Raw genomic sequence first — 24,879 nt, forward strand, 5'->3', positions numbered from 1 at the left:
GTGGTCATCTGCCCAGCCTTTCTGTTTAACAGAAAGAAGTGGAAATATATTTGGAGGTTCAGCTAGCAGTCTAATGCTGTTCCCTTCCTCAGTTCTAGAGTTTATTTCTCTCTGTTTATGAGATCTTATGTATTACGGATTTTTTTTTCTCACTATATGTCCTGTTTGTTTGTTTGTTTTTTAATTTTTTTAATTTATTTATTAAAGATTTCTGCCTCCTCCCCGCCACCGCCTCCCATTTCCCTCTCCCTCCCCCATCAAGTCCCCCTCCCTCATCAGCCCAAAGAGCAATCAGGGTTCCCTGCCCTGTGGGAAGTACAAGGACCTCCCACCTCCATCCAGGTCTAGTAAGGTGAGCTTCCAAACTGCCTAGGCTCCCCTAAAGCCAGTACGTGCAGTAGGATCAAAAACCCATTGCCATTGTTCTTGGCCTGATTTTGCGAATGTCTTCTTTTAGTTTATCTTTTGACTCTTGATAGTTTCTTTCACTGAGCAGAAATATAAAATATGTTTCAGTTAAATTCTGAAGGATTTGATTTTCCAAGTTTAAAAAATTGTGTTCTGTCCAAAACAATGCTGTCTTTAAATTGACCTTCTTCCTTAAACAATTTTCTTTCTAGACTTGTTGAGTTTTATTGATCTGTAATCTACAAACATCTTTAATAAAAGTTTTACAAATACAGAAGAACATAGCTGGTGCATTGTACTGACTTTGGGGATTTCACACTAATTTTTCAGATTAACCTGCTGTTAACGTGAAGGAATAGAAAATGCCTTCCATTGCACAGTAGAATTTCAGGTTTTGTTTAGTCTTAGACAGCTGTTTGATGGGAGCCTCTCTGGCATCTTCCAGAACAGGAATGGCAGGAAATGTGTCTTATGTTGATTGTTGAATTGTTTCATTTGTTGAGTTTCCTCTAGAAGAAGCTGTGTACACGGGAGGAGGCTGAGGAAGTCCCAAGGAGTCCAGAAGGTTTCAGAAAACAGATTTTTCATGGAAAGTGTTTCTATTTTAGACTCACATTTTCCACAAGCTATATTTTATTACAGTGATATGCTAGGATAGTGTAAATTCCTTAGGTCAGGCTGAGGTAGTCTGCAGGCGTAAGCCAGGCTGTTCATTTTGAACCCCTTTGATTTTCCCCACCGTATTCTACCCTCATCAGACTTCTTTAAAACGCAGGGTTATTATTGTCACCTTATAAAGTATCTTCTAATGAGCTCCTGGATCGAATAAACAAGCATCCATGTTGTGTTAAGTGGAAGCCGCATAGCAAATCAGTGCGTTTTGACCATTTCAGCAAGTGCCTTCACTAACTTGGATTAGCTCAGCAGCGTTTATGAAAATACTAAGTCAAGAAAATAAAAAGCATCCTTTCCACACATTTTTCTAAATGTAATAGAAATTGAGAGTTTAAAAAGGAAATTATGTTAATATACAGTATGGGTATAAACTATATAGCTTGTGTTGGTCTGAACTTTTTTGGTGTTAAAGACTATTCAAAAGCTGGGCGGTGGTGGCGCACGCCTTTAATCCCAGCACTCGGGAGGCAGAGACAGGCGGATCTCTGTGAGTTCGAGACCAGCCTGGTCTACAGAGCTAGTTCCAGGACAGGCTCCAAAGCCACAGAGAAACCCTGTCTCGAAAAACCAAAAAAAAAAAAAAAAAAAAAAAAAGCTGGGCGGTGGTGGTACACGCCTGTAATCCCAGCACTTGGGAGGCAGAGGCAGGCGGATCTCTGTGAATTTGAGGCCAGCCTGGTCTACAAAGGGAGTTCCAGGACAGGCTCCAAAACTACAGAGAAACCCTGTCTCGAAAAACCAAAACAAAAAACAACAACAACAACAAAAAAAAAAAGACTATTCAAAGTCTGTGTTAGCCAGGGGTGGTATCCACGCCTCTGATCCCAGCACTTGGGAAGCAGAGGCAGGTGGGTTTCTGTGAGTTCTAGGCCAGCCTGGTCTACAGAGCAATTTCCAGGACAGCCAGAACTAACAGAGGGTCTCCAAAACAAACAAACAGCAACAGCAGAAAAAACAAAAGCCAATATCTGTGGTAGAGAGGCACCATAAGATAATGAAAGAAAATAAACTTCGGAGTAACCTGCTTTTCAAGTCCAGCCCTCCCATTTGCCAGCCCTGAGACTTGGAGCAAATTACTTAATCTTTATAAACTTTCATTTTTCTCATCTATAAGAGTTATAATTGCTATCTCAGAATTGTTCTGACTGTGAATGAAGTTATGTGGGAGACACTTAGTATATTACATTATCTACTCGGTTACTGTCACTTGTACCTTAAAGTGAGCGGCACTGCCCCCAAGCCCTTGCCACACCCCTCTCTGAGAACACTTTATATGAGTATCTCTTCAGTCCTTCAGATGTTTTGCTGTGAGTTTCCTTCCGTTGTACAAATCAGGGACGAAATGGCTAATTTAACCAGTGTCAGGTAACTGATGAGCGGCAACACTGAGACACAAAAGAAAGTCCCTGTTTTTAACCCTAGTGACCTGCGAGTTCTCAGGAGTAACAGACGGAGAAGGTAGATGTTACGGCCTCAGATCGGGCTGTGAAAGCCATTCGGAAGGACACCGGGATAAGTGGAACCCCGAGTGAGCCCTAAAGCAGAAGAAAGGCCCCGAGCAGTGGTGCTGTGCTCTGGGAGCAGCAGAGCGGGCTCAGGCCAGGGGAGTGACTAACAGAGATAGGAAAGGAATGTGGAATGTGTGAGTCACCCTGGGAGGTTTCCTCTGGCAGCTGCACGCTAGCCTTAGTCCAAGAGAGAACAGATTGCCGAGGAGACCGCCAAGGCGTTCATTTATGGGTGTGAGGGGAGTTTCCCACGGCGTTCATTTATGGGTGTGAGGGGAGTTTCCCACTTGGTTTGCTTTCTATTTATCTATGTCTTTCTAGATTATCCTAGCCCAAAATAATTCAGATGCCACTCCCTTATTCTTACTTCATCCATATTTTAGGCATATTGTTATTGTTATCGATTAGATTTCAGTTTTTATTAATCTCCATGGTTTGTCATCCACAATGAGGGCCATATGACCTTATTCAAATTTGAAGTGTTAGAAACAGCAGTTTGAAATCAGGATGAAAAGTTCAGTTTGTTCAGGACAGTATAGTGAAACACTTACCTCTAGAGTTTAATGATACTGCTTTAGAAAAAACTAACTTTAATATATTGGGATCAATATATTTAATTTTCCTATCTGCCCCCCTTCCTATCTTTCTTGAGGGGAAAAAATTTAAGGCAGCTAAGGTCATTTTCCTGAAGGCACTCACAGTTTATGAACGCATCAATAAGGACCATGGTGAAAACAAGTAAGAGAAGTTTAATTCTCTGGCACGGAAGAGAAAGACCCAGCTGACTTTCATGGGGATGTTTGAGTTGATTCTTGAAAGCCTGCGGCAGAGCTCAGAGAGACTTCTACAGAGCCCAGCCGGTGCAGAGCCCCTCAGGCTGGGGACTCACAGGAGTAGACCTGCAGACTTTCAGCCTGTGCTACAGACAAATGTGGCCTGGGGCGTTGTTTCTAAGAGAGGAATTGCAGCATTAGTCCCCTGCTAGAGGACAGCTAATGTGTCCCTTCTAAGGAAGACCTTGGAACAGGTCTTCTGTGGAGTGAGGTCCAGACTAAAGAGCAGCGTGGGGGTGGAGGGGGGCACATTATGTCTCTGTGGCTCTCCGCATGAGGCAGGTTGCTTTCATTGAGGAGACAGCTTGTTTCTTTGGGCTGTTTTCCTCCCTTTGGGTTCCTATGTTATGCCGCCATTGATCCTTTCAGTAGTAGATTTTATTCATTGAACGGGTGCCTTGTACCAGACATTGTTCCGTGTTCCATGTGGATTGTATTTGTTTTATTTCTGTTTTATGATTTGCCTTAATGGTCTAGACAACTTCCTTATGTGTTGATAAAATTAAAACTGTCACGTAGCTGCCCTTTGCAGAGTAAGCTAGGGAAGCACACATATAGCATCAGTAGAGGCCATCCATATGAATAGGTTGCTATATAACCCCTTTTTTCTTTGCCTATTTGATTTCATCTATGTTTATTTCTCTTTTTTTTTCTTTTAGTGCAATAACTTATTTTCAAAGTGACAAAAATTTTTAAAGATTATAATTCTACCTTGTTATATTTGACATATATATATTAAAAGTTTATGAAAATACGGTTCATCTTCAGTTTTCAATTGAATATTTGTATAGAATAACAATCTCAGACTTTAGCTCTTGTCCCCTCTAGATTTATGTCAACCCGACACAAGCTAGAGTCAGGGAAGAGGGACTGTCTATTGAGAAAATCTCTCCATAAGATCAAGCTGTAGTCAAGTCTACAGGGCATTTTTTAAATTAGGGATTGATATGGGAGGCCCTAGCCCATTGTGTGTGGTGCCACTTCTAAGCTGGTATCCTGAGTTCTAAAAACAAAGCAGCCATGAGAAGCAGGCCAGAAAGCAACCCTCCTCCATGCCCTTTGTCAGCTGCTGCCTCCAGGTTCCTGCTCCAGGTTCCTGCCCTAACTGCTGTCAATGATGCTGAAAGTGTGAGCGAAATAAACCCTCCTCCCCCCAAGTTTCTTTTGCTCATGGTGTTTTATCACAGCAGTAGAAACCTTAACAAGGCAGCACCGCAAAAGTAGTTTTACGGAAGGATCATTTACTTTGTGTTTCAGCATGTTCATGTGCACATTATTATGCAACATTATGTCATGCACCACAGGTATAATCTCTTATTGTGTATTTCCTTTGTTTCTATCTGAAGACATTAACATTTTGAGTCAAATGGGAATTGTTTAATTTACCTAAATAGAAGCTTTGAGTTATAATAAGTTTCTTCAAATTTGTTCAGCAGTAAGCATGATTTGATGCAGGCAACTGGGATAGCTCATTTGTTCATTAAATGCTTGGTAAGTTCTTGCTATATTCCGGGGAGGGCAGAAAGAAGAGTTACTAGGAAATTATACTTTCAAATAGGCTGTCAGTCTGGGCAGAGGGCTCAGTAGGTAGAGTATTTGCTGTGGAAGCATGAGGACCTGAGTCTGGGTCCCCAGCACCCAGGTGTGATGTCTGTAACCCCAGCACTCTGCAGAGAGACAGGTGAGTTCCAGGAGCTCACTAGCCAGCCAACCTAGCTCAAACAGCAAGTCTAGGTTCAATGAGAAATCCTGTTTCAGAATATAAGGGGGAGAGCAACAGAAGAGACCCAAGGCACTCCTGCCCAAACACATTCTTCATGGGTAAGCGCATTCACACTCACACACAAATTCTTAAAATAATAGTAGTAAGCTCTCTGTGTGAAAATAAGGGCAATTACTAACCTTAATAAACAGCAATAAACTGTATACCCATAAATACAAGAAAATATATACCCAATAGGTAAGTAGATTGATGGGTGGATAGATGAGCAGATTGGCAGACAGAAAGATACCTTCTGAATTAAAATTTATGATGAATGATGTTTTGATATTGTCTAAAAGTATATTAACTTTTTTAAAATTAAGGTTGACCGATTTGCAATGGAATTGGAACGGAACCGGAATTTGAACAATACCATAGTTCATGTTGACATGGATGCTTTCTATGCAGCTGTGGAAATGAGAGACAATCCGGAACTGAAGGATAAACCCATTGCTGTAGGATCAATGAGTATGTTGGTAAGTAGGTGAAGTTCAAAAACAAAAAGGAAATTTCATAAGCTTATTCAATTCAGTTTGCTGAGGACTTTGCTACTTTTCCAGGTGGTTTACACAGGCTCAGCTACTGAAACCTTTCAATGTAAATGATCCTACTCACTTCTGTTTCCACTCGAGAAAAAGGAAAGCAGAAATAATTAATAAATTGCCCAAAGATACGAACTCAGGAAAATAGCACAATAGCTTTTGTATCCTCTATTGCAAATTTACTTCTTCAAAAGGGTTCTAGTGAGAGTTGAAAAGAAAAAGCAAAGGAAATGTTATGTTTAGCCAGAGGTTTTGAAACTGGCTTGTGGACCAAGTCTAGCCTGTCATCGTTTTTTTAAAGAAACTTTATTGGAGGAAAGAAGTTACGACCACTTATTTATTATTGTCACACTAAAAGAACACAATTGGATAGAGTTGCATAGTGGCTAAGAAAACACATCTGCCAAACCTGAAGAGATTATGTATTTTCTGAACATTTGCCAGAGGATTTGCCAACCCCTATTCTTGAATAATGTAGCTTACTAATATGTCTAGAATGCAATTAATTTCCCCATAACTCAGAATCATTTGTTTTTATGATTGCTAAGTTGATGTTTTTTCTGACCTAAATCAAGGTAAAGTAACGGGAGCCATGCCTGTGACTGAACACATAATTAAAAGTAGCAGCCCGTTCACAGCCATACCACCCAAGGCATCACATCTCATCTAAAAGTAGCAGCTAGGATAGAGAGGCATTCGTATTACAGAACACACAAGAGAAACAAGGAGAGTTCCTCCCTGTTGCTGACTTTCCAGTGCCTGAGGTAACTAAAAGCTCTGACCTACCATTATGTTATTATGAATCTCTAATCTATCATGAAATGGAAAGAAAATAATTGTATGTGCTTTCTTACACACAGATTCTGTGGCCATGTTTGAACTAAACTCACTGATTTTGGAATTCACACATTCTTTCTTTCCAACAGTTTCTAACCTAAAAATTAAAACTTCAAATTTAAGATTATTATTTTCATATTAAACAAAGATTTAGGTCCTTTTCTATGTGCCAAGCTAATGGACCCTTCTGCAGAGAGTTAAAGCTAATTATTTTTTGTTTTAGTAATTACAGGGTAATAGGAGTGACACTACATGTTTGACTCTTTCAGTCTGTTACACATAGAAGTTTTTTGGTGAATTTAATGAATTTTTGAAATGTTCTAAGTTGGCACTAAGAATCAGGGCTTAGACTCCATGGCAGCATCCATTGCTGCGTAAGCGACCTCTTCTGTTCCTGCAGAAAACTATGTTTTTTCCTTGTAATTCTTTACTTTATGCAGGTTTCAGTAAGGGCGAGTTGGCTGTGTTTTCTGGGATTAGTTAGCATCATCTAACAGGGGAAATTCAAGATGGATTCACTTCTACTGTGGTGATTAAAGTGGCTTCTACCTCTAGCGTCTTCATTTCCTTGTCATGTAGTGTTGTAATATACCTTTTAGTATGCTCTAAATGCTTAGTGGCTGCAGAACCATAAAAATCAAGAGCGTAGCCGGGCGGTGGTGGCGCACGCCTTTAATCCCAGCACTCGAGAGGCAGAGGCAGGAGAATCTTTGTGAGTTCGAGGCCAACCTGGTCTACAAGAGCTAGTTTCAGGACAGGCACCAAAAACTACAGAGAAACCCTGTCTCGAAAATAAAAAAAAAAAAATCAAGAGCGTAAGCTGCAGGTTCTTAAGACTAAGGCTTCAGGACTCACAGCATAATTTCCTTTAATTCTTTTAGTTTAAGTAAGTCATAGGCAATGTCACTTGGCCTGAGGAACTAGACTCTACCTTCTGATAAGAGTTAAATGTAGGCCTGGCGGTGGTGGTGCACACCTTTAATCCAGTACTCGGGAGGCAGAGAGAGGCAGATCTCTGTGAGTTCAAGACCAACCTGGTGTACAAGAGCTAGAGAGCTAGTTCCAGGACAGCCAGGGCTACACTGAGAAACCCTGTCTCGAAAAACAAAAAACAGCAACAAAATAAGTGTAAGTGTAGGGGACAGAAGGGATGGCTCAGTGATTAAGAGCACTGGCTGCTCTTCCAGGGGACCCAGGTTCAATACCCAGCCCCACATGGTAGCTCACAACTGTAAGCCCTATTCCAGGGGATCTGACACCTACACACAAGTATACATGTAGGCAAAATCACCAGTGCACATGCAGTAAGAATAACTTTTTTAAGAAAAGAGTAAAGTAAAAATATTGTCGCTGAACTAGGCAGTGATGAAACAGCCTTTAATCCCAGCGCTCAGGAGGCAGAGACAAGCCAATCTGAGTTTCAGGCCAGCCTAGTCTACAGGGCATGTTCAGGACAGCCAGTGCTACACAGAAAAACCAACCCTGTCTTGAAAAACAATCTAACAAACAAACTAAATATTAGGTAGGAAGGGAGAGAGAGAGAGAGAGAGAGAGAGAGAGAGAGAGAGAGAGAGAGAGAGAGGTAGACAGATGATAGACAGATATAGGTAGATAGAAAGAAAGGAAGAAAGAAAGAAAAGAAAGATAGATGCTACTATTTACAGTGTACTGCAAACTCAAAATCTGAGGAACTCACACCTCATAAAACTATTCTGTATTACTATTAGTTTCATAGCACATCTACTGTCATCCAGACTTAGATGTATATGATATTACAGCATACCTTAAAACCACTGAAGTTTAATTACTGGAAATATTTTTTAATTATTTAAAGCCAGTATTTGTCATGCAGAATAGGCTAACCTTGAACCTCAAACTCGTAGTTCTCCTGCCTTAGTCTCCTGATGCCTAGCTATCCACCACCACACCTATTTAAAAAAATTATTAGTTCAGTCCTACTTATTACTTGGTACCATGTTATAAATTTAGAAATAACAATGAGATGGGGTCATGGTTTTTTTAAGAAAGTCAAGATGTGGTCCAAGACAGTGCTTTTAAAGAAATGCCCTTGAATTGAAGATGCACGCCAGTAATGTGTTTCTTATGAATGCACTGATCAATATGTCCATTTAGGGTTGTTTATTTTTCCTTGTGCGGTCCATTTTCTTTCAGGCTACTTCAAATTACCATGCAAGGAGGTTTGGTGTTCGTGCAGCCTTGCCAGGGTTTATTGCTAAGAGACTCTGCCCACAACTTATTATAGTGCCCCCAAACTTTGACAAATACCGAGCTGTGAGTAAGGAGGTAAGTGACTGTCCCACCCCAAACCCTTTTACTGGCTTTCTGTCACCTACTCTCGACTCCAGATGCCTTAGACTGTCAAGATGTGGTCTTAGCCACAGTGAAGGGTGAGCTGTTTATAGTGTATCCAGACATATCATTCTGTTTCCTGACGCTTTGCCTTCCATGTATTTTTTGTCTACTCTCAATCTCTCAATTCTCTAGCATTTCTCAAAACTTTGTAAAGCCTTAATAATTAAAGCATAACGTTAATTTTAAATAATTTTTCTAGAGTAACCTAATATTCCTAATTTATAGAAGCTACTCACTAATTTCAATCTATTCTAAATTAAATTTACATAATCATTTTGTTGTTGTTGCTTGTTTTGACTCTGACTGTCTTGGAACTCACTGTGTAGCTCAGGCTGGCCTGGGTCACCAAGCCTGTCTCTACTTTAAACAGAAGTAAAATTCACTTCGCGTGATTAGATTGTCTCATAATCCTACAGAGTTACTTGATCATGTTTTGCCTATGAGACTTAAAAAAAGAGGGATACTCTCTTGCTTCAAAAAGAATAAAATATAGTGATTTGTTTACATAATTTAAAATCCTGAACTATCCCTATGAAAAAGTATCATTCCCTTGATTTTCACTAGAATTGATCTGTGGTACAGTGTGGAGGCTTAATTCCTTGGTTAAGGTCTAGAGTGCTGGGTGCACGTCACTCTTGGACTGCTGTTCTACAGTGAAGTGTATCATAGAGCACTGTCTGAGCATGACTTGTAGTTCTTGCACTGTGGAGAGGGAGGATGAGGAGTTCAAGGCCAACGTCAACCACTCAGTAATTTTGAGGTCAGCCTAAGGTGTATGAGCGTCTATCAGAAAAGAAAGAGGAGAAGAAGGCAGCTATCTAAATACTAAAACTATGGTGTACCACTCTTTTATTTTTTCAAGATTTTTTTTGTTAATTTTTAATTGTATGTATGTGTTTATGCCTGTGTGTGGTAGGCACATTTGTGTAGATGCCTATGGAGGCAGTAGGTTTCCTGAGTCAGACTCAGAGGTAACTGTGAGACGTCTGACATGGGTGCTAGTGGCCAAACTCTGGTCCTCTGGAAGAGCGTGTGTGTTCTTAATTGCTGAGCCAACTCTCTAGTTCTGATACAGTGCTTACAATCACTTAGACATGCAAGTGAGCTTTAAATTCCCTTATTTTTATTCTGCCTCACTTTCCCTAGAAATATTGCCACCATACTAAAACAGGTTTATTCATTCAAAAGCAGTCTCTTAAATCAATTGTTTTGTTCCTATTTTTGAAAAAGTGGTAGGCAAAGAGAATGTATTTTCAATAATTTTTTTCTGTAAACACAGTTAAAAATAAATAACAACATGAGTACAGGGTTTGGTAATTGAAAAAAAATCTTACGAAGACTTTGTAAGAAAGACCTTGAATCATACTCTAGCTTAGTAAAACGTCCCACAATATGACATGAGAACTAAATGATTTTTAGTTCTCTATCATCTGCTTATTTATGTAAGCTGGAAAAATCTTGAAATTTGAGCAACGTCTTGCTAGTTAATATAGCAAATGAGTTTTGCATGTAAATACAGTGTTGATGCATTAATGTTTCTGGCCTGGCTAATAAATTTAAGAAGCATCTGTTTTGTCCGAATGTTAGGGTAACCTTGCTGTTCTTATCAAGTGCTTGGTGTTTACGGGAGCAGTCTGTTTTGTTCTGTGGTGGTGTCCGATGGAGAGGAAGAGAGCAGTACGAGGCCGTGCCTCCACGGCTCATTCAGAGTCTTAGAGGACTGCCAGGCACAGACTTGCCAGTGTCCTTTTCCCCAGAAAGATACCATTCCCACCTGTTACAGAACGGCTTCTTCTACAAGAACAAAGCTATTTAAAGCACTCTGAATAAAAGTATGGCAAGTTTTACATCATCATTTTCTAAAATTCCCCTCAGTTGTTCGTGACTACGTGAAGACAGAACAGTTACTTTTTTATAAAACAGAAAGTTCTCTAATGAAGCAAATCAAAGCTTTTAAATGTTAGATGAAGACTAACTATTCAGCAAAGATATTTTCTATTAACTAGGTAATTTTGGCAATCCTTCCCTCTTACTTCAGCTAATTTTTGTGTAGTTAAAAGACAAACAGCAAAGAGACTCCTTCATGATCTTATGTAATCAAGTTACCCCATATAAAAGGCTTTGCTGAACTGTATTAGCTGTAATTCTAATCTTTGTGTATTTCCTGCATGTCACAAAGAAACTCCAAATGTTCATCTTTCATTTAGTGCAAGCATGCCGTTTTTCTGATTTATCACCTTTTCCAGTCCAGATTCCTATAAATAGTAGAGCTTTATTTTGTGTGATTATTGTTCATATAATGATTAACTGAAATGTACTGCTCTCTAAAACATAGTAGTTCTTTACATTCTTCTTTTAAATAAACAAAAAATCTTCAGAAAAGAGATGAGAGGGAATACTTTTGATTGTCCGTGTTAAACCTCAGTCACTTTCTCTTTGTTCCTACCGGAATATTGTGTGAGATTTATTTAACTTGCTTTGTGTTTCTAGATGTAGGATGCTAGATTCAGGTTGCATCAGATGAGGCTATTTCACAGACTTCTGCCTTCATGATCTATTTTAGTGCAAAAGAGAATTTGACAAATATCCACTGGTAGTAAATTATTTATTCCTTAAATCCGTGAGCTATTGATTGCAGGATCATTACTCTAGTTGCAAAGGAAGAATATTAGTGCTTTTTATCAGATATATAAGACAGGAAGTTTTGCTGTGGCAGCAGAATTTAAACTTTTGTTGTGGTTGTTCTTTTTGAAGGTGAAGGAGATTCTTGCTGAATATGATCCCAACTTTATGGCCGTGAGTCTGGATGAAGCCTACTTGAACATAACACAGCACTTAGAGGAACGGCAAGATTGGCCTGAGGGCAAAAGAAGATATTTCAGCAAAACAGGAAATTCTGTAAAAATTGGTAAACAATGTATTAGAACTACCAACTAAATAGTAGCAGAAATCAGGCTTTGAGTCACCCCAATTAATTCAGTTGTGTATATAGGATAGGATGAGATCTGTCTTTATAAACATGTAAAATCAGAAATGTGAACTATAAGTACAGTGTCTTTAAAGTCAGATGACAATGTTGGCTCTCCAGACTTTGAGGATCTGCAGAGTTCTTCTCCGGGGTAGTTACAGAGCAGTTATTTTCTTAATATCAAAGGGTTTAGATATACGTAGAAGTGGAGGAAGTTCCTGTTTAAAGTGGCCTTTTTGTTGTTGTTGTTGTTATTGTTGATAGAAATCAGATTTAAAAAAAAAAAAAGATTAGCCTCAAGCACACTAAAATCTTTGTTGAGTTTGTTTTTCTTTGTTTCTCGGGTTTTCTATAATCTAGTTGTAATACGATAATGTGACTGTTTTCAATCCTGCAAAGATTTATGACCTCGCTCCCCCTTCTTCCCCATACACCTTACTGAGACCTTACTATGACTCAGGGGTTGGAGGCAGTAGTGGACTCAGTGCCTCTGCTCCCACTCGAAGGTGGAAACCTTATTTATTTTTATTTTCTGAGTCAAGGTCTCTTTCTGAATCTAGAGCTAACTGATTTTCTGGTAAGCTCTGGGGTTTTGTTGTCATTGTGTCCCATCACCCCTGACCCCTGGCTGCCCCCTTCCCCACCAGGTTTTTATGCAGGTAATGCAGAGCCCAACACAGGTCTTCAAGCTTGGTTAGCAAGCGCTTGATCCACCAAGGCATCGCCCCAGGCCCTCCATGACTCTTCTGTACAATTGAAAATTTCAGGACTCCGTATGTTTTCCAAGCTATACTTTTATCATTTATCCAAAGCATTCTGATGTTAACACATTCCTTCTGCTTCCAGTCCCTTTGCCAAAAGATCTTCTACTTCAAATGTCTGCCGTATCTTGACTCCATGAACAAAGTTCACCCAGCTGAGAACGTGACCTAAAGGGATTCTCGTTCACACATTGCAGCCCCATTTCATGTGTGTAACTCAATCACAGCATCAAAGGGGTCGGCAGTGTGGGGAAACATGTTAGTAACACTCCTTGAACAAAAATGGTAGTTGCACAATGGCATCCATTTTTTTCTCTTCTTCTTCTTCCTCCCCACCCCCCCATCTCTGCCTCTCTTGTTGTTGGTTTTTTTTTCTTTTTTGGTTTTGGGGGTTTTGTTGTTGTTGCTATTATTGTTATTTTTTAGAGATGGCTTTTCTACATAGCCCTTAACTGAGCGCTGGCTGTCCTAGACTTCACTCTGTAGACCAAACAGGCCTGGAACTCACGGAGATCCTCCTGCCTCTGCCTCCCCAGTGCTAGCATTAAAGGCGTATGCCACCATGTACTGGCAGCATCAAATTCTAAGCCTTACACTGTTAGGGGATCACCTTCTTTGCAGCAAGGTCAATGTAGACATCAAATCGAAGCCTCATTACCTTATTACCTAGGAGGTAGGTCTCTCTTTTTCTTTGATGGAAATATATATATATTAAAGAGAGTAATAATAATTTCTGGACAAGGAAGCTTAGAATGTCAACATTAAGCTGTGTGCTTGAGTGACTGAAATGCAGATGCATGCTCTCATCTAGCTTTGTGCTCTTCATTGCTTCAGTCCTGGAAGAGTGAAGGGCTTCCGGTCAGGAGGGGAAACCACTTCTACAGTATGTTTCACAGCCAGGCCACATGGAAGCAAAGCACAGCTGGGGTTGAGAAGACGCCTGTGTTGCTCTGCAGCGGCTCTGATGCTCCAGAGGCGGCACACTTTGATTCCTGGAGCCGCTGCAGAGATGGCCTGGCACCTGGGTGGCACATACCTGGCCTGTCATTTGTCTGTAGCTCTCTACAATGAGTGGAGGAAAGGGCTTCTGTGCGACCTTCATCCAGCTGTTCTGTATTTCTGCTCCCCTCCAAGATGCTCTAAGGTTTAAAAATCAGAATATAAAAATGGAAATGACCTGAAGCACAGATGTAATAAAAATAGGTTGTTTTATGAATGCGGCTTGTGAATTCAGATTTGGGAAACTTCCTTCTATAAATTAATTCATATGCTGTAATTAAAGTTTGAAATTAATCAGGTATTTGTTATACTATTTATATATCTTTAGACATTTTCTAAAGACCAAGTTCATTTTTTAAGTAAAGTGCATTCAGATGTCTTGGAATTTAATTTAATTAAGCCCAGTATGTGTTCATACTCATAATCTCAACATTTTGAAGGCTGAGGCAATAGAAGTAGAAGTTCAAAACCAGTCTGGGCAAGATATGTAGTTAATTTAAGTCTACCCTGGGCTAAAATAAAATAAAGAATTTAATTGTTGCTTCTGCATTTACCTTAATTTGGGAAATACACGTTATGAAATGGGATCAGAAAACTCTGTTATTGATCTTATAAATACATTTAAATTATTTTATCCTATTGTAAGCTTAAAGAATGGTTTTTAATGGAATAGTTCATGTGAATATCTTTAGTATTGGTATCAGGGTAAAGTATTTTATACTATATTTGAAAAATGGGCATAAGCTAATAACTAATTGGTTATCTTACATTTTTAAAAAATACTGTGTTTCTTTGTTTGAGATGGGATCTCACTCTGCATCCCAGAATAAGCACGAACTTGCCATCCTCCTGCCTTATTCTCCCAAGTTTCTGGGTACCAGGATTACAGGCATGTATCATTATGCCCAACTACTTTTTAATAATAACAATAATAACTTTACTTTTTAATGATAACATTTTCCAATGTATTGTTAATTACACTTTTTAAAAAAAAATTTTCCATGATATTTGTTGAGCTCTACATTTTTCTCTGCTCTCCTCCCTGCCTCTCTCCTCCCCCTTTCAATCCTCCCCCAAGGTCCCCATGCTCCCAATTTACTCAGGAAATCTTCTGATCATTACACTTTTTTACTTTAAATCAGGACCTTCAAATATTGGATCAGACTCTAAGAATCTGTATAAAGAAGTTCAACTTTCAGAAGTACTTTCCATTTATAGTAAAAGCACCCTCAGTGAAAGAAATGTTTTATTAATAAGCAACTTAAAAGCGTGCTGCTGGTGCATGCCTTTAATCCCAGCCCTTGGGAGGCAGAGGCAGACTGTGAGTTCGAGGCCAGCCTGGTGTACAGAGTGAGTTCTGGGACAGCCAGCATTATTACACAGAGAAACCCTGTGAGGGGGATGGGTGAGTTAGCATTTGAAAAGAGACATTTGAGAGTATTTTAACATTTTTAAGGTTTCTTCCATGAATAAAGAAAAATTAAGATTTTCCTCCTCCAAAACAAAATTTAATTTTGGTTGCGATTACTCTTATTGTTTATCGCTTTTTCCTCCTCGTTCCTAATTTTAGCTTAAAAAGGATCTTTTTTCCCTTAGAGAAGAATACTGTGAAAAATACTTATTTTCTTAAAAAGTAATGGACTCCCAAAGTTAAACTATTTTCTTTACAATGTGCACTAAAGAAATGGATAATGGTCTTTTAAGGAAAGCCTGACCGCATTCTTTACTATATAGTTACGATGATTTTTTTTTTTTTTTTTTTTTGTTTCTCGAGACAGGGTTTCTCTGTGGTTTTGGAGCCTGTCCTGAAACTAGCTCTTGTAGACCAGGCTGGTGTCGAACTCATAGAGATCCGCCTGCCTCTGCCTCCTGAGTGCTGGGATTAAAGGCGTGCGCCACCACCGCCCGGCAGTTACGATGATTTTTGATAGCCTTTCTTGTCTCGGTTTCTAGAAACAAAACTGAATTTGGTTTGTTTTCAGCAGTGAGGGAAAGAGGTGGGCACTGATGCCTGTAATCCCACTCTTAGAAGACTTGGGCACCCTCGATCATAGCTCAAGGCTAGCGTGGGCTCTGTGGTTAAGTGAGGCCAGTGAGGGCTCCTAAACTGTCTCTAGCAGACACATGCATGTGCACACACAGAGAGAGGAAGGGCAGGGGGAAGAAAGAGAAAAGTAATAGAGGGAATTGGGATAGGGGAAGACACTGAAAAAAAAAGAAAGAATGAAGTGAGACCGAACCTAAAAATGTGTACTCCTTAAAATGACGGTGACTTGTTGCTGTTGTTTTTAGACTTGGGTGAACCAGGTAAGGAAGCTGACAAACTGAATGAGGATGAAGGGTCCATCTCCCCGCTGCTGTTTGAAGACAGTCCTCCTGATTTGCAACCCAAAGGAAATCCTTCCCAGCTGAACTCTGAAGAACAAAGCAATCTTCAAATACTCCAAAATTCAGTTGTTTTTGGAACATCAGCTGAGGAAGTGGTAAAGGAAATTCGCTTCAGAATTGAACAGAAAACAACACTGACAGCCAGCGCAGGTATTTAAGGGGATATTCCCAGCCTCCAGGTTCCTTGTTGGAAAGTAGATGGTAACATTTGATTTGGCTGCTAGCTACTTCCATCTACTGAGGCTGGCTAAACCTACAGGTGAGCTGTTACTAAGCAAAAAGCCTATGGCCCAAGGCAGAAAATATCATAAATCTAGAATAGTAATCCTTAAGTGTAAAATATATTTTAGTTGGATTTGTACAGAATTTTTGATTGGCATTTGTACTAGATTATGTTGTAGGAGAGAACCTAGATACATGAAAGTTGGTGAACTCCACCAAGAAAAAGATCAATTTACAATGTAGCAACTTAAGAACATCTGGTAAAAAAACAAAGCCAACAAAGTCCCCCCGCTTTACATATATCATCAACCCCTAAGAGCATCACAGGGCCTTAGCACAGGAACTAATAATGGTTAAAACCACTTATCACAACGTCTGTGATAAACAAATTATCACATTATAAAAAATATTATCTTGTAAAGTCATGTGTGTTAGGGTAATGTATTCTATTCCAAAGGGTAAGCATGCACAATCCGCTTTAAGAAAATAGCTATAAAGACCAAATAACTACTAACAAATATATTTATATGTTACCTACTATAAGTTGTCTTAAGACTCCTAGAAATTGTAAATCATAGTGTGTGGTGATTTCTTTGTGAGTAACAATAAAGATTAAGTTTTTATTGTTGTTGCTTTTAATATATTGTAAGTCAGAATATTTATATTTTTAATGTGAAAGTTTACGTTCAGAAAAACTTCTCGGAAAGTAAGCATCCATCATAGCTATATTCTGGATCTTTTCTGAGAAACAACCCTTACTCCTAGTGCAGTTGTAAGTAAGGCGCTGACACTTGGTGTTACTCAATTCAGAAATTATGCTTGGCTGTAAAAATGTGGAGGCTCAAATAGTCCTCATTTCCCTGCCACAGCTAATCCATTCCCTTTCCCTAAAGGCACAGAAAGCCCTGGGGACATTGCCAGTAGCCAAATGTCATTTCAGATTATTTGTATTTAACTTTCATTTTCTTATCACATAGTTAACTTATACATAGCAACTTCTTTGAATGATTGATTCCTCTTCTTTTGAAGGTATTGCCCCCAATACAATGCTAGCAAAAGTGTGCAGTGATAAGAATAAGCCAAATGGACAATACCAAATTCTCCCCAGCAGAAAAGCAGTGATGGACTTCATCAAGGACCTGCCCATTAGGAAGGTGGGATTTTATATGAAATCATCATTTGTGCACATACTTTGAATTCGAGAGAGGCACCAGACAGATAGTAAATATTCTTTGCTGGATAGTCGTAAAATAATAGATGGCAGGTGAGAACTTTGCTGTACTTAGAACCCTGGAAGTCATGTTTAAGGAAATCAGCTGCAGGAGAGCTTAAAGTAAATAAGAGATGGTGGACTTGTAAGTCCATACCTGCCAAGGACAGGACGCAAGAGGAGCACTTGGAGGAGGGCTTTCAGCTGCAGCTTAGTGCTCCATGGCTCTCCAGTCAGGCAGCTGGCAGACGAATAGGTGTGTACCTCAAAGGGATAGAGAATTTTGTTTCTGAAAAAAATTAAACCAAAGTACTTCACCATCTTAAGGTGATAGAATTTCCCACAAGGATGCAGAAATGACATATTTTATTATTTATAGCTTCTGGATTTTTGTGCTGTATGTCCTCTTTATTTTTTTTAAAAAATTGGACCCTATACTATATGACAGTCTAGAGTCTGCTCAAAATAATAGCTATGATTGAGTTTATATAACGTATTGCTCAATGTTCAAGGAAAAGGCTATAGCAAAGGCCACAGTGTTGTTGATTCCTAGGTACTATATACACACAGTAGTTTTTTCTAAGGTATGAATAAGTGTCCTATTTTTTTTTTTAAGTTCTAGGTTCAAATAATAGGTGAGTTCAAATATCGGTGAGATTTTAAAATCTCATTTAAAAGTCCTTAATTATAAAATAATTTAAAAATTCTTAGTTATAAAAAACATAAGATATAGAGTACACTATAAATAATAAAATATGTCATCTCTGGAACCTTATGGGAAAGTATTATTTTAAAGAAGGTGAAATACTTTGGTTTAATTTGTCAAAAACAAAATTCTAAATCCCATTGGAGTGCAGATATTGATATATTAAAGAATCACAAATATTGTACTAAAAAGTTTTGTTTGTTTGCTCTACCATTTCCAAAATTTGTATGCTCACAGAACTCTTTTTAGGTGCCTTTTAAAACTCTATTGAATTAAGCTGTGTGACCAAAAAATAATAAGTCTTCTTGCATGACATGTAAAGATAATATTATTTATACCTTTTGTTAGCTACAGAAGATTATAATCTTCAACTGTTACTCGTGGCAGTTTATTTACCATGTTCAAGGCTGTGCGTTCAACATTCTCCTTCAAACACGCACACACTTATAATCTCATTTTAAAATCCTAAATTATAAATGTTGGTTCATCTGTGACTATACCACCCTGAACACACCCAGATTCATCTAAGTGTGGATTCTCTTGTAGGTTTCTGGAATAGGAAAGGTTACAGAGAAAATGTTAATGGCCCTGGGAATTGTTACTTGCACAGAACTCTACCAGCAGAGAGCATTGCTTTCTCTCCTTTTCTCCGAGACATCCTGGCATTATTTCCTTCACATCGCCCTGGGTCTAGGGTCAACAGAACTGGCAAGGTATCTATAGAGTAATTCGGCTTTTTATCATTTTCGTTCTCATTCATCAGTGTCAGTTTGAACCTTTCAGATGTTTTTAAATTCATCTTGACTGATTTAACTTAGGTTCTATCTTGGTTAAAGTTGTTAGTTTGACTATGGAAAAGGGGGGGAAATGCCTCACTTCTAGGTGCTGGCTTCAGTGGTGAGGAATATGGGAGAAAGGAATGGTGGTTACTTCCATCCCCTGCCTGCCTTGTTCTGTTTTCAGATTGTAAAAGGAAGGCTGGTGGTCAGGTTGTTGAGGAAAGAGAGGTAGCTTATGTTCCCCAGTTTATTGTTTAGCCAGATTCTGATGTGTGAATGGATACTGTGTATTTATCTTCCATTGGACACTTGTAAGTGCTAGAGGCATTACCAGTGGGTTGGACAAAGTTCTGCCTTCATGAAGTTTACACCCTAGTATGAGAAATAGAAAATCCCAAAGAAACAATGCAGAGAGTGGGGTGGAGTGAGGGCTAAAGAGTGGCATCAGAGATTTCTGCTGGGTTGACAGTCGTCCTGAGGTGAAGGCTGGAAGGAGCTGACCTCTCAAAGCCCTGGGAGAGGTGGGACACCTAAACAAAAGTTCTGTGTTTTCTTCTGCCAACTTTTCGTCTGGGTTTTGAACTGTTGTGGATGGATAGAGAGAAGCATGAAAATCCTCAAAGTCAACCCTCGGCAGTGTTTTTATCATGATCCGTCCTGATAGCAAACCTTCAAAAGACGGTAGGATGGGTTGTGGGAGGAGTACAGCCAGACAGGCATACAGCACCATCGTGCCTGGCTCTCTTTAGACTCTGTGCTTAAATTAAAGGACAGCAATAGAATCAACAGGATATGGATAAAATTCATTACAGAAAAACAGCAAAGTCTGATAAGAACATAGTGAGACCCCATCTGTCGGAGAGAGGGCGGGGCATACAAAGCTGGAGGAATTCTTCTCTACCCATTCTTTGTTCCTTGAGGCTCAGTTTGAAGACTGATCTTGCATGTACATAATGGAAGTGAAATCACAATTGTAAGTTGTAAGTGATCTAGACTGCTTATTAATGCAAATATTGTCATATTTTCAGTTTGATATAATGCAGCAGGTGTTAGTCTGTAGTATAGAGAGGCCAGCTTTAGGTGAAAGATTGACAACTCACTTGTGATGCTCTGTAGCCGGCCTTCCTCCGCTCAGCCTGTGTTCTCTAGTGCCCTGTGCAGCTTCGGTTTGTAGTACTTCTCCCTTCTGAGCATCCCGCCCTTGTTGTTGTTGTTTGTTTAGTTGGTGTTTGTTTGTTTGTTGAGTTTGGGGGGCTTGGTTCTTGTGATTGAACCTCACATATGTTAGGTATGTGCTCTACCACTGAACAACATCCTCTCTCTCCTATTTTGAAATAGGGTCTCACCTAAGTTAACCAGGTGACTTTGAACTTACCTAATAGCCAAGGCTGGCCTTGAACTTATAGGCCTCTCGCCTCAGTATCCCTAATAGCTGGAATTATTGCTATAGGATTGTGTTGTCGGGCCTACCTTCTTTCGCTCTGGTTTTGTTTTGCTTTTCAGTATTGGGACTCAAACCCAAGGCCTTGGTCATGTGAGACAAGGTCTGTACCTACATTCTTGAGCAACTCTTAGGCATATTACATCCATTAAATGTTTGGAAAATGAATAAAACAAGTGTTACCTCAGTTTCTTTAGTTCAGTTGTCCCTATTAGAGTAGCTAGAGTCCAGTCAAAGTAGGTGGTTTAGATCCTCAGTCATCATCCTATACCACATTCTGAGATGAAGTAACGAACAGTATGTAGGGGAGGAGTTGGTGTAGAAGCCCCCAAACGAAACAGCATTGAATTTCTGAGATGTAGATGGAGCCTCTGGCCGGGAACTGTTACGTTGCTGCCTCCTGTTGATTTTCATATGTTTAATATTAAGACTTTTAATAGAAGCAGGTTAGATACTATTTCCAAATATTTTTCTACCATAGATATATAAGTGATCCATAACACATGAAATCAAAGTATCTTATCTGTTTATGTCTTAGAGACAGTGTCACTTTTAGATTTAAAAGAAAGCATCCATGGTTTTTGTAAGATAAAGAATTTTGAATGAAGTATTTAAAGAGAATGTTAGGGGCCTATAGAAGTGGGTCATCAATTAAAAGCACCAGAGGACCCAGTTTTGATTCCGAGCATCCATGTGGTGGCTCCATTTTCAGAGGAATTCTCTTTTTTTTTTTTTTTTGGTTTTTGGAGACAGGGTTTCTCTGGAGCCTGTCCTGGAACTCGCTCTGTAGACCAGGTTGGCTTCGAACTCAAAGATCCACCTGACTCTGCCTCCCGAGTGCTGGGATTAAAGGCGTGTGCCACCACCGCCCAGATCTCTTCTGACCTCTATGAGCACTGAACATACATGGTGCACAGATAGACATAACAGCAAAACACTCATACACATAAAATTAATTAATTAATTAATTAATCAATCAATCAAAAGGAATATATTAAATTCTCTTATTGACCAAAAGTGATGTGGGTGACCTTCTGTGTAAGTGTTGCTGTTATTGTTTGATGAATGAAGCTGTTTTGGCCAATAGTTTTTTCAGAGTAAAGTCAGGTGGGAATCTGTACAGAGAGAGAGAGAGTAGGCGGAGTCAAGGAGATGCCATGTAGCTGCCAAAGAACACAAAAGCCAGAACCTTAGCCACAGTGATACAAATATTAATAGAAATGTATTGATTTAAGATATAAGAGCTAGCTAGGGATATGTCTGAGTTGTTGGCCAAACAGTGTTGTGATCAATATAGTTTTGTGTGATTATTCGGGTCTGAGTGGCTGGGAAATGAAAGCACAGTCTCCATTTACATAATGGTGCCCAATGTGGGGCTCAGACCCATGACTCTGAGATTAAGAGTCTCATGCTCTACCAACTGAGCTAGAACTCAATTTTCTTTGAGAAATAAATACTTTTTTTCTCATTTCAGAGATGGAGAAAGAAAAAGCATGAGCGTTGAAAGGTAATGTTTTTTATGTTAAATAAAAATAAAGTTAATGATCCATTATTCAGTGTATATTAAACTGTTTCAAGTTCATTTTTAGTAAAATATCACTACAGTAAAAAAATGTTTCACAGTTTGGGCAGCTTATACTCCAAAGTAAATACCTATGCTCAACACATTATCTTTGGTTGCTGTGCTCACAGTAGAACAGCATAGTTGACATTTATACTTTTAATACAGATGTTACTCCTGTTCAGGGAAAACTAGGCATTTTAGGATTTCTAATCTTCTTTATAAGAACAATTAAATGTTTATCTGAGAGTGATAAAACATTACAGTGGAAGTTCTAAGAACTTCAGGTATTGGCCAAGTGAACAGAGGTTTCAAGTTACATGTTGAGCATCTGTGATATGAATTTCGGAAATCTGACATGCTTCAAAACCAAGAATTTACGAGTGCTGAGATGCTGTCGCACATGGAAACTTTGCCCCTCATTTTATGTGATGGTTTTCCATCAAAACACAGATTATTAGAACACTGTGTACAAGTACCTTCAAGCTCTGTGTATAAGGTGTATACAAAACAAATGAATTTGTTTTAAAACCTGACTCCCATCTGAGGGTATCTCACTGTGAACAGACAGATATTGCATGTTAACTTGTCTTAAAAAGAAACCCAAATATAAATCTTTTTTTTTAAATGTTTCAGATAAAGAGTCAAGCCTGATGTAATATTGGTAAAGGAGAAGTTAGAGAGTGTCTAGTTTTGTGGCCTAGCATCTTGTTTGGAGCCACATGAAATCCTAATGGCACTTTGTTTATAGGGAAATGTGTCCATTTTAAAAGTCCCTCAATTATTTCTTCAAAACATCAGAACTATGGAGACATTTAAGTATCACTGACTGTTTCTTTTCTTTTTGATTTGCAAAGATGCACTAGGGTATCAAATTTGGTTCGGAACTAGGGGAGGAAAACCCTGGTTCACAATCACATATAAAGTGTTAGTTTCTTTGCTATGTAAAGAATTCATAATAAGAAAGTACCAATATGCCAGTTAAAAAATGAGTGAAAACTGAACATGGTGGCATATATATATACCTTTAATCCTAGTTTTAGAGAGGAGGAGACAAGACCGATCCCTGTGAATTCAAGGGCAGCCTGATCTATATAGCAAGTTCTAGCCCGACCAGAGCTACAAAGTAAGATCTTGTCTTAAGAAAAGAGAAAGCATAAAATTGTGGGTTTTGCTGATCAGTGTACCTATCTAAATATTTTTGATCACTTATATAGAATGTAGATATTTTTACTTAATTATGTGTTAGTTGATGTGAAAACTTTAATTTGTACTGAGAAAAATATGTTAGGTTATTTGAATGTACTCTATTGTTATCAAATTATCCCTCTGTAGTTTACACTGTGCACCCAAATCCTTCTTGTCTCTCTAGGACGTTCAGTGAGATCTTTAAAACAGAAGAACAGTACAGCTTATGCCAAGAACTGTGCACTGAACTCGCTCGTGATCTCCAGAAGGAAGGACTGAAGGTGCTGAGTTTTTATGGGATGATCTCAATTTTTAGCTTTCCTCATTATAGTACTCTAAGTCAAGAGACCACGCATTTGTTAAAGTGGGTTACAAATAAAATAGAATATTCCTATTCCCAACAATCAGAAACAAAGTTGAGTCTGACCTGTGTGTGAGGTCTGTGATGAGGTCACTCTGTGAAGGACACCTTGTGACACTGGAGTGGTTCCAGGGTGATAAAGCCAGCTCTATGCCCTTAGCGCCCTGTCTGAGTTAGGTGCCAGGTCAGACTTCGTTTCCAGTCATCCTTGGAGGCTTTGCTCACAGGGACAGTGACCTTCTAGAGCAGGCATTGTGTTTCAGGGCTCTGGTCCTGGTTAACACATTGAGATCGAAGCCTGGAGTGCCCTGAACTGTCTTCCTTCAGAACAGTCCACATTAGTGTTTTCTCGGTCCTCTCAATCCAGGGCTAGTTATTAGAAAGTGTGATACAAAAGTATTAAAAAGTTATAGCAAAAATTCGAGTATTTGAGGAGAGATTTTACTTCTAGCTCTTCTCTACTTGAGTGTAAAATAGTTCTTTTGGAGAAGTTTTTGAGATACACTTTTATGTTTACAGTCATTTCAGACTTACGGGACTGTTTCTAATAACAGTGATTTCCACTATAGCTCTCACCCATTTTCCTCAATTGTTCACATTTGATAGATTTTTGTCACACTAGAAAAGTGACATTAGTACTGCTGTTAACCAAGTTTAAACTGAGTCTGGATCGCTCTTGTCTTTCTATGAATTCTCTCCAGAGAACCGCGGTGGCTAGTGTCCTGTCACCCTAGTTTGCTCTGAGTTTGTTGCCTTTCCCGCTTCTTTATAGAACCCAGTCTTGAGAACCTTATAGCCTACAGAATGCCACTCTGTTGCTTGTCCTGTGGTGTAGGCCGTGTGGAAGAATATCACAAAGGTGAGGTGGCCTTCCCATCATTTCCTGCCGCCATCATCACCTGGTTCAGGGAGTGTGTGAGAGGCTTCTCCAGCCTGAAGTTAGTGGTTCGGAAGTGAGTCAGGAAGTGAGTCAGAAAGCTGAACTGGCCTCAAGTGGAACAGCTGCCCATTGCTTTAACCCCCAGGAAATACAAAACTGTCATCAGTCCTCCCCAGCTGGAGCCTCATGTCCCTAAGACACCAGCTGTAAAGATGATTCCTAGAAACTTCTAGCGCAGCACTCTGGCCTGTGACAGTCTTGCAGTAAAGGCTGACCATTCATTCCCTGGCCTTCAGTGCTAAATTAACCTTAGGGAGCTGGACAGTAGATGGAAAGGTGGCAGTTCACTTTGCTCTTCATATAAAAGTATTTCTTAACTGGCTGAGGAAGGAATTACTGATTCTTCACTAAGTGATATTTTTCAGACACAGATCTGAACTGTGAGAGTTTACAGGACCATGTTTGCTAGCAGCTGAT

The 24,879-nt window shown here is 39.3% G+C and overlaps 1 protein-coding gene across 1 annotated transcript in view; it reads left to right on the forward strand.

Moving 5' to 3' along the window:
* The window catches only part of Polk (DNA polymerase kappa), a 59,251-nt gene that overhangs the window by 28,392 nt on the left and 5,980 nt on the right, over positions 1–24,879 (forward strand). The window contains exons 4-11 of the mRNA XM_005356455.3: positions 5,510–5,662; positions 8,738–8,869; positions 11,693–11,846; positions 15,959–16,204; positions 17,306–17,430; positions 18,739–18,905; positions 21,887–21,919; positions 23,346–23,442. Of these exons, the coding sequence (XP_005356512.1) occupies positions 5,510–5,662; positions 8,738–8,869; positions 11,693–11,846; positions 15,959–16,204; positions 17,306–17,430; positions 18,739–18,905; positions 21,887–21,919; positions 23,346–23,442 (1,107 nt within the window). The remainder of the gene's footprint in view (positions 1–5,509; positions 5,663–8,737; positions 8,870–11,692; positions 11,847–15,958; positions 16,205–17,305; positions 17,431–18,738; positions 18,906–21,886; positions 21,920–23,345; positions 23,443–24,879) is intronic.

Source organism: Microtus ochrogaster, chromosome 19, assembly GCF_000317375.1.
Source record: "Microtus ochrogaster isolate Prairie Vole_2 chromosome 19, MicOch1.0, whole genome shotgun sequence".
NCBI lineage: Eukaryota > Metazoa > Chordata > Mammalia > Rodentia > Cricetidae > Microtus > Microtus ochrogaster.